This window comes from Phoca vitulina, unplaced genomic scaffold, assembly GCF_004348235.1.
Source record: "Phoca vitulina isolate PV1807 unplaced genomic scaffold, GSC_HSeal_1.0 scaffold20, whole genome shotgun sequence".
Classification (NCBI taxonomy): domain Eukaryota; kingdom Metazoa; phylum Chordata; class Mammalia; order Carnivora; family Phocidae; genus Phoca; species Phoca vitulina.
Window position 1 is genome coordinate 33,341,203 of NW_022589723.1, and position 9,000 is coordinate 33,350,202.

Genomic DNA, 9,000 nt, shown 5'->3' on the forward strand with positions numbered 1-9,000 from the left:
AGAGCCGGGTTCAGCACCGCGAACAGCGGTCGTCTCAGCCTCCTCCCCCCTCCCACCCCCACCCCCCGCCCACGGCCTCGAGACCCTCCTCCTTCTCCTTGCCCCCCCGCCCCCTGCTGTCTGGAGATGGGCAGTGACCGCCCCTCCCCCCCCGTCCGTACCCCTCCCAGCGCCTCCCCCGCCCGCCCGCGTGCATGCGCGACTGAGCAGAGGGGCAGCCTGTCCCCGAAGTCCGGGCTTCAGGACCCGGGCGGGTAGGGCAGGCTGCGAGGGTAGCCAAAGGCGCACGGATCTGGACGTTGGGAAGCCTGGGTTAGGCAATGGCTTTGCTGTGTGGCCTTGGGCAAGTCACTCTCCGTCTCTGGGCCCCACTTCCTCCACAATCCGAAAACAAAATTGGGTTCCTAGCTGCCGGGGCATTCTTGAGGTCTCAATTACCCCTTCTTCTCCCCCCAACCCCGGGGGCTTTTGTTGTGGCGCCAGCACGAGTCTGAATAACAAAAGGCTCCCGTCCAGGGGGCGAATGAGCTTGGACTCCCCATAGCCAAGTTTCCCCGCGCGCCCAACTCGGCGCACTCCGCTGGGCGGGCCGAGCCACGGTGGCGCTGAAAATGCCTCATCTGCTTTCTACTTTCTCTGTTTCGCAGGAGCGGCGGCATGGAGGCTCTCACCACTCAGCTGGGGCCGGGGCGCGAGGGCAACTCCTCACCCAATTCGAAGCAGGAGCTGCAACCCTACTCGGGCTCCAGCGCTCTCAAACCCAACCAGGTGGGCGAGACATCGCTGTACGGGGTGCCTATCGTGTCTCTGGTCATCGACGGCCAGGAGCGCCTTTGCCTGGCGCAGATCTCCAACACTCTGCTCAAGAACTACAGCTACAATGAGATCCACAACCGCCGTGTGGCCCTGGGCATCACGTGCGTGCAGTGCACGCCAGTGCAGCTGGAGATTCTGCGTCGGGCCGGGGCCATGCCGATCTCCTCGCGCCGCTGCGGTATGATCACGAAGCGCGAGGCCGAACGCCTGTGCAAGTCGTTCCTGGGAGAGCATAAGCCACCCAAGCTGCCCGAGAACTTCGCCTTCGATGTGGTGCACGAGTGCGCGTGGGGCTCGCGTGGCAGCTTCATCCCCGCGCGTTACAACAGCTCGCGTGCCAAGTGCATCAAGTGCGGCTACTGCAGCATGTACTTCTCGCCTAACAAGTTCATCTTCCACTCGCACCGCACACCCGACGCCAAGTACACGCAGCCCGACGCCGCCAACTTCAACTCGTGGCGCCGTCATCTCAAACTCAGTGACAAGTCGGCCACAGACGAACTGAGCCACGCTTGGGAGGACGTCAAGGCCATGTTCAATGGAGGCACCCGCAAGCGGACTTTCTCGCTGCAAGGAGGCGGCGGTAGCGCTAATGGCGGGTCGGGTGGGCAGGGGAAGGGTGGTGCTGGCGCCGGGGGCGGCCCGGGGTGCGGGGCAGAGATGGCCCCAGGCCCGCCGCCCCACAAAACCCTGCGCTGTGGCGAAGACGAGGCCACCGGGCCTCCTGGGCCGCCTCCTCCCCATCCGCAGCGGGGACTTGGTCTAGCGGCGGGAGCCGGCGGCCCGCCGGGCCCTGGAGGGCCTGGCGGCGGCGCCGGCGTGCGCAGCTACCCAGTGATCCCCGTGCCCAGCAAGGGCTTTGGCCTCTTGCAGAAACTGCCCCCGCCGCTTTTCCCTCATCCCTATGGCTTCCCCACGGCCTTCGGCCTCTGCCCCAAAAAGGACGACCCGGTGCTAGGCGCGGGCGAGCCCAAGGGAGGCCCAGGCACCGGGAGCGGCGCGGGCGCGGGCACTGGCGGAGGCGCGGGCGGGCCAGGATCCGGCCACTTGCCCCCCGGGTCAGGCCCTGGCCCGGGTGGCGGCGCCATGTTCTGGGGTCACCAGCCCTCTGGGGCAGCCAAGGACGCAGCGGCCGTGGCTGCAGCGGCCGCCGCCGCCACCGTGTACCCGACGTTTCCCATGTTCTGGCCGGCGGCAGGCAGCCTCCCGGTGCCGCCCTATCCAGCCGCGCAGAGCCAAGCCAAGGCCGTGGCGGCCGCCGTGGCGGCGGCAGCGGCGGCGGCGGCGGCGGCTGCCGGCAGCGGCGGCCCCGAGTCGCTGGACGGTGCCGAGCCGGCCAAGGAGGGCGGCCTGGGCGCAGAGGAGCGCTGTCCGAGCGCGCTGTCTCGCGGGCCGCTGGACGAGGAAGGCGCTGACGAGGCGCTGCCGCCGCCTCTGGCCCCACTGCCCCCGCCGCCTCCGCCCGCCCGCAAAGGCTCCTATGTGTCGGCCTTCCGACCTGTGGTCAAGGACGCCGAGAGCATCGCCAAGCTCTACGGTAGCGCCCGCGACGCGTACGGCGCCGGGCCTGCTCGGGGTCCGGGGCCGGGCGCGGGGGCCGGCGGCGGTTACGTGAGCCCAGACTTTCTGAGCGAGGGCAGCTCCAGCTACCACTCCGCCTCGCCCGACGTGGACACTGCTGACGAGCCCGAGGTGGACGTGGAGTCCAACCGCTTCCCCGACGAGGAGTGCGCTCCAGACGACGCCGAGCCGGGCGTACCCAGTGCGCCCAGCACGGGAGGCGGCCCGGACGCCGACCAGCCCGCAGGGCCCCCGTCTACCACCTCCTCGGGCGCCGACGGTCCCACAGACTCCCCAGACAGCGGCAGCCCCCGACCCCGGCGCCGCCCAGGGCTGCCGGGAGCCAGCCGGTCAACATTTGGGGACCTGGCGGCCGACGACGTGGTGCGGAGACCTGAGAGGAGCCCGCCGAGCGGCGGCTATGAGCTGCGAGAGCCTTGCGGGCCGCTGGGGGGCCCCGCGCCGGCCAAGGTGAGCCCCGCGCCCGCCTCGCTGGTGGCGCCTCCCCGCTTAGCCCTCGGCACCTCGGGGATGTGGGGCAGGCACTGGCCAAGTTAGGGACGGGAATTGTGTTCGGAGCAGGCGTTCGAGCGGCAGGCCCCAGCTGCTCTGGGTAGGCCCAGCTTCGGTAGCGCTGCGGCCCTTGCCGGGACCTCCGAGTGGGGGTTTCGGAAAATCCGGGGGTGTGTGGGGGCGCAGCAGGCCTGAGAAACGGGTGTGCTACGTTTTTTGTTGGGTGGGGGGAGGGGCGGTGGAGACAGGCAGAGACCTTGAGCAACACAGACAGGAAGAGAGAAATAAAAGGGGTCTGGGGAAAGAACGCGGAGCAGAGAAAGGGACCCAACGCCAGAGAAAAGCGCGTGCGGGGCTGGGCCATGGCACACGCACCCAGAGGCGGATCAGGGTCCCGGGGAAGACAAGCTGATGGGGAGAGGAGAGGACGGCGTCTCCCTCAAGCGGGGCCCCAGCAGGACCGGTCCCGGAGTCTTCCTCCACCCCAACGCGTAGTTTTCTGAGTCCCTTTGAACTCCGGCCTTGGGAACCGCAGGGTTCATGGTAGGCAGCTGTCAAGACGGCTTGCGGGGCGGGAGAGGGGCTCCCAGGTTGGCTGGGCCACGGGTTCGGGTCGGGGCTGTGCAACTAAGCCGAAATCGTTGGCCATTTGAAAGTGGGTGCGCATACTTGTACATTTCCATTAGGTCCATTAAAACACGAATCATTAGCTGGATGCGAAAGGCGTCATTTATGGGGGAACTGGGTGAGGGCTGGTGGAAGATGCCGAAAAGGAGATGGGCGAAGAGGGGGGTGGCCCGCTGTGAACAGTACTTGGGCTTGAGAGCCGCTTTGTCTTTCTGATAATTTATCGAGGACGCTAATAATGACCCTGAAACTACAACGGTGATGCGGCCTCCGAGGGCGCCAGGCTGCGCCGCGTGCCTCATAGCCGCCGGGGGCGCTCGGGTCCCCCGGGCTAGCTGACCTCCCCTCTCAGCTCTCCCTCTCGGCCGCGGCACAGGGCCGAACGGCCCCCGAGCCGCTTCAAGCGCCCCCCTAACCGCCTGTCGTTTTCGGCCGCCGCAGGTGTACGCGCCAGAGCGGGACGAGCATGTGAAGAGCGCGGCGGCGCTGGGGCCCGCGGCCTCCTACCTCTGCACCCCCGAGGCCCACGGTAACGCCCCCAGCCCCCCTGCCGAGGTCGCTGGCCAATGTGACGTGGGAACCGCGGGCGGAGGGCCGGGGCCGGGGGGGGGGGGGGGGGTCCTGCGAGGGAAGACGAGAGGAGAAAAAAAGAGAGGCAGAGAAAGCAAGAGAGGGAAAGAAAAATAAAGGAAAAGGAAGCTAAGTAAGAACTCCCAATAACTTCCATCGTTTGGTCACTTAACAAACCTCCCGGTCCACCACACATACACACGCTCACGTTCACCTCATACACTGGCTTAAATCCTTTTTAAAATCGCGCCTGGCACCTCTTTCAAGTCCTCTCATTTATTCAGCAATTGTTTTGGCCTCGACGTCCTGCTGGGCAGGCCGGGTTAGGGCGGAGGGTGCGGGCGCTCGGCTGCGCGCTTGGACACCCCTGAAGCGCCGGGTAGCTGCGGCCCAGGAGCCCTTCACGTGCGCCAGGCCCCAGCGGCTCGAAGAGGAGGGGCGGAGGGCCTCGGAAATCCGGGCAGGCCGAGCCCGAAAGGATGTCTCCCCTGCCGCCACCCGGCGCGGGTCGCCGCCTGGGCCGCGTTCTCGGCGGGAGCGGCGCAGGCAGACCCGGCGGCCACGCGCGCTCGCGGTGCCCCAGTATCTGCGCGCGATGTAGGTCGCTCGTCCCTGGTGGGCTCGGCTGCTCGTCTTGTTCTTTTCCGAGGGGCTGGGGAGGGGGCGTGGAGCGCGAGATGAGCAGACCGCGCGCGGGGGAGGGGGTGCCCGGCCCAAAGCCTGAGGGTGCAAGCCCAGGCGCACAGCCGGGAACCAGCGGCGGCCACAACGCTTTTAATTAGGGCTCGGGCGCCCCGACCGTGGCAGCTCTGGCCGTATCGGGGTCACGGTTTCTTTGCTTCTCCTTGAAACTCGGTTTATTGCCTTTAAGAACCAGATAAGGAAGACAATCACTCGACCGCCGACGATTTGGAAACGAGGAAATCCTATCCAGACCAAAGGAGTATCTCCCAACCAAGTCCCGCAAATACAGACCGAGGTGAGCCCTAGGACCCTCGCGCACCAACCCCACCCGGAAGCTGGGGCCCAGGTCGCCCAGGTGCCCACCGCTTCTGCTTGCGAAAGGGGCTTTCGATCGAGCGTAAGCGGCTGCTGGTCCCCTCGTGCGGCTGGCTGATACATATTTAAACAGCGCGCGCGAGAGGTGCAGGCTAGGTTTTCTGAGTTGCTTTCCTCCTTAGTGGGTTCGGGGCTCTTCCGGGTAAGAGAAGGGGCTGTGCTAAAAGGAAATGAGAGACACCATCACCCACATGAAGCAAGTCAGAGGGCACGTCTTGCCCTAAGATAGCCTACCTTCCCTGAGTCCATTGTCCTTCAGTGGGTCACTTTGTAAAACGAGGGCCACACCCCTAAAATGATAGCTTGGAAGGTAGGTGGTACTCGATGCCTGTAACTGTCTCTTCTAAAGGCAGAAGATCTGGAGCAGCTCCCTGACTTAGCACAGTTCCCAGCAGCTCACCCTTCCCCTCCCAAGGCCTCTCCCAGGATAGAGCCCCTCTTACCTGCCCTTGTATCCCAGGTGAAGATGGGCTCACCCTGGATATCACAGGAACTCAGCTAGTGGAGAAAGATATCGAGAACCTGGCCAGAGGTGAGGTTAAATCTGTGAAATGGGGGTACACCCTGCTTGGGGGGAGATGAACCGTTCTTGTAGGGGAGTGTATGGGAAGACAGGGTTCTTGGGGAATCCATTTTCATTGAGTGGAAAGGATAATCCTCTGGGCACATGATGCTGGCACAGAGGTGTGGGGTGGGAGGGAGTGGGGAAAGTGAACCAAACCCCTAGAGGTTCATTAGAAGTTTGGATCCCCAAGGCTGGCCTATCTGAAAAGCCCAGTGAAAGAGAGCAATGAGTAATGATCCTCAGAACTGGATGCATGTGACAGATAGGGCAATCTGGGTCTCCCAACCTCACTGGAAAACAGGACTTTTTCTGAAAAGCAAGATTGCAAGAAGGCATTTATTTTAGGAATGTCTGAGAGGTTAATTTTTTCCTGGAATTAATGCATAACCACCCCCCCCACACACACACACAGCGTGCCCTAAATGGGGTGAGGATAGAGCCTGCTTTCAGAATGGGATCCTGGGGTTGCTGCTCCACCTGCAGGGAGAGTGCGTGCCTTGAGACACAGAGGACGGGAGCCTCTGACCCCACTTTGCTCCTCTACCTCCCATTTCTGTGTTTCCTCAGCACCTGCTCAGGGTGGGATTTCTCAGAGAGACTCCCCAGGGGGAGGACCCAGATCCCAATAGCTCCATGGTCAGGGCAGCCCCTGCCATCTCTCTGTAGCTGGTTCTGAGGGCACAGAGGGGGCTTTCCACATCCACCTGCTATCCACCACACTGCCCTCAACCAGCCCAGGGATGGGCTTGGAAAGTGGTGTGGGAAGGGGAAGAAGAATTGGTGGTCTTTCACTCTTCCTAGTCACAGATTATAAAGGATATGCAATTACCTTCAACATCATTGGTGCTTTATATGAGAGCTCTTAGTATGGATTTGGGGGCCTGGGACCCCCTGAAATTGTGAACAAACTGTTGTGCGTACAGGTATTTTTCAGGGCAGGGGTCCAAGTCTTTGACCAGATTCACCCAGCTTCTCCCTTGAAGAGAGGGATTAGGTGTGTCATTTGGAGGGGTAAATCAAGTCCTGGGCCAGCCTCTAAGGTTAGGGAGTTGGGAACAACTTAAAGCAGATGCCATGCTGGTTAGCGCCTGGAGCCAGGGCCTAGAAGCCCAATATGGCTTCCACCATCCCGAATTTAATTCCCCTGGGCAACTTGTTTCCTCGCCCAAATCCTTTGGAAGCAAATGGGAAAACAGTGTAGAGGGCCTCTACCTCCTGGCCCCACCACTCCACAACTGCCGTCTCAGGGTCTCCCGGCTAGGGCAGGACCTGCAGAACCTTGGTGCTGGTAGTTGGGGGGTGGGGGACGCCTGAGTCCCGCGCACCCTCCTTTACCTCCCACTCTCGCCCCCTCACAGACGAATTGCAAAAACTGCTCCTGGAGCAAATGGAGCTCCGCAAGAAACTGGAGCGAGAATTTCAGAGTCTCAAAGGTACCCCCACCCCGACCCACCTCACCCCACCTCACCCCACCTCAGCACGAGAGCCTTCTCCGTGCGCGCCCGGAGCCCAGGCCAGGCAGCCGCGGCTGCGCGCCCCGCACCAGCCGCCGAACCCTGCTTTTCCGGGGCTCCCCGCCAGGCCCGAGACCGAAGGGGTGGGGGCAGGAATGGGGAGTGGGGAAATGGGGCCGAGGGGGCTGTGACGCACAGCCCCCACTTAATCAATTTGCACAGATAATTTTCAGGATCAAATGAAGAGGGAATTGGCTTATCGAGAAGAAATGGTGCAGCAGCTGCAAATTGTCAGAGGTAAGACGCGAGTCAGGTGAGCGCGGGCACGGGCCCTAACTGCCTCTCGTCTGGCGGGAGCCGCAAGGTTGGCTCAGCCGTTTGGATTTAAATTGAAGGTAATTTAACAATTATTTTTTTTTATTTAATATCCTTTGTATACTCTGATTAGCCTCAGAATGGCAAGCGAGCCCAGCAAACGGCTTGCAGGCATCATTACATGGAGTGATTGAACTTCTTATCGTGGCAATTTCCGTGGTTTCTAAATTAAAAATCGAGGCGTAAAATTACCTGGGAAGTAATGCCTAAGTTTGCTTTAATTTTGGTTAGATCCGTCTGCCTTTAAGCGCCATCCCAGGCCTTTTCCTCCCTCCGCCAGGCTGCAGTTTGGGGCATTGATGCTCCCTCCCTCGGTCTCCCGGATTTGTTTCTTCGAGGGGCTGAGCGCTGGGGAGAGGGTGAGGCCCGGGCTGTGACCCCGGCCGGCTGGAGGGTGGTCTCATTTCCTCACCGGCCCCTCCCCATGTCTTCCAGACACTCTGTGTAACGAACTCGACCAAGAGCGGAAGGCGCGCTATGCCATCCAGCAGAAATTAAAAGGTGCGGATGCTGGGGAACAAAGATAGGACTGTTGCCGGGCTCTGGCTGTGCCACTGAATGAATGAGTGAATGAATGATGGCGGATGAGTGAGTGGATGGTGAATGAGCTAATGAATGGATGAGTAAATGGAGGGGCCAGTGAGAGGGGAAGACCAGGTCTACCTAGATCAGAAGCCAAGAGGAGGGAAATGGGGATTTTTTTAATGGGGAAATAATTCTAGAACGATAGAATAGGGAGAAAGAACCCCTTGAGCCCTGGGCATTGGGAAATCTGCCATGGGATCCAAATCTGGCCGTGGGCAGATTGACTTCCCTCTTTCTGTGCCTCAGTTTCCTCTTCTGCATAATGGGGCTACTGCACCAGCGCAGTGGTTCTAAATCGCCAGGTTCTCTCGCTTACACGCCTGCCTTTTTCTGATCCGTTCACTTGAGAACCCCTGAGCCAGAAGGGGGTGGGTGAGACCCCAGGCGGGCAGGGGAAGCGGGGGGCGAGTGGACGGAGCCGGTAGGCCGCGCGGGCGAGGCTAGGCAAGCGAGGTGCCCAACCTGGCCCGCCGGACTGTCTTTCCAGAAGCCCACGACGCCCTGCACCACTTCTCCTGCAAGATGCTGACGCCCCGCCATTGCACTGGCAACTGCTCCTTCAAGCCCCCGCTCTTGCCCTAGGGCCGGCCCGGCCGCGCCCACGCGCCCTCAAGCCATGCTGCTCTCTTCTTGTAAATACCCGCGGCCGCGACGGCCGAGAGCGAGGAACAAGCCATTCGGACACGACCGATGTACATACAGCCTCCCGCCCGCCCGCCCTCCTCCAGGGCGCCTCGGCCCAGGGCCCCTTCTCCGTTTCCAAGTGTAAATACCACCTCGCCCCACGGTTGAACTCCAGGGCATCGGACCTCATGGGGTTAACTGGACCGAAGGGGGTAAGAAAGGGGAAAGGGGGGGCCTCCCCCGCCCCACACA

The 9,000-nt window shown here is 62.1% G+C and overlaps 1 protein-coding gene across 1 annotated transcript; it reads left to right on the top strand.

Moving 5' to 3' along the window:
* Positions 1 to 320: 320 nt before the first annotated feature.
* SKOR1 (SKI family transcriptional corepressor 1) lies at positions 321 to 8,706 on the top strand. The gene is made up of 9 exons (XM_032418104.1): positions 321 to 427; positions 648 to 2,847; positions 3,958 to 4,045; positions 4,958 to 5,065; positions 5,606 to 5,677; positions 7,069 to 7,143; positions 7,387 to 7,461; positions 7,975 to 8,040; positions 8,612 to 8,706. The coding sequence occupies exons 1-9, from the start codon at positions 321 to 323 to the stop codon at positions 8,704 to 8,706; spliced, it is 2,886 nt and encodes a 961-aa protein (XP_032273995.1).
* The last annotated feature ends 294 nt before the right edge of the window (positions 8,707 to 9,000 follow it).

What these genes read in the sequence shown, in the direction of transcription:
- SKOR1 (XM_032418104.1), top strand. Translation starts at nt 321, where the DNA reads ATGGCTTTGCTGTGTGGCCTTGGGCAAGTCACTCTCCGTCTCTGGGCC. An exon ending in GCTGCCGGGGCATTCTTGAG is followed by an intron (nt 428 to 647) that starts GTCTCAATTACC and finishes TCTGTTTCGCAG; the next exon opens with GAGCGGCGGCATGGAGGCTC. An exon ending in CTGCACCCCCGAGGCCCACG is followed by an intron (nt 4,046 to 4,957) that starts GTAACGCCCCCA and finishes ATTGCCTTTAAG; the next exon opens with AACCAGATAAGGAAGACAAT.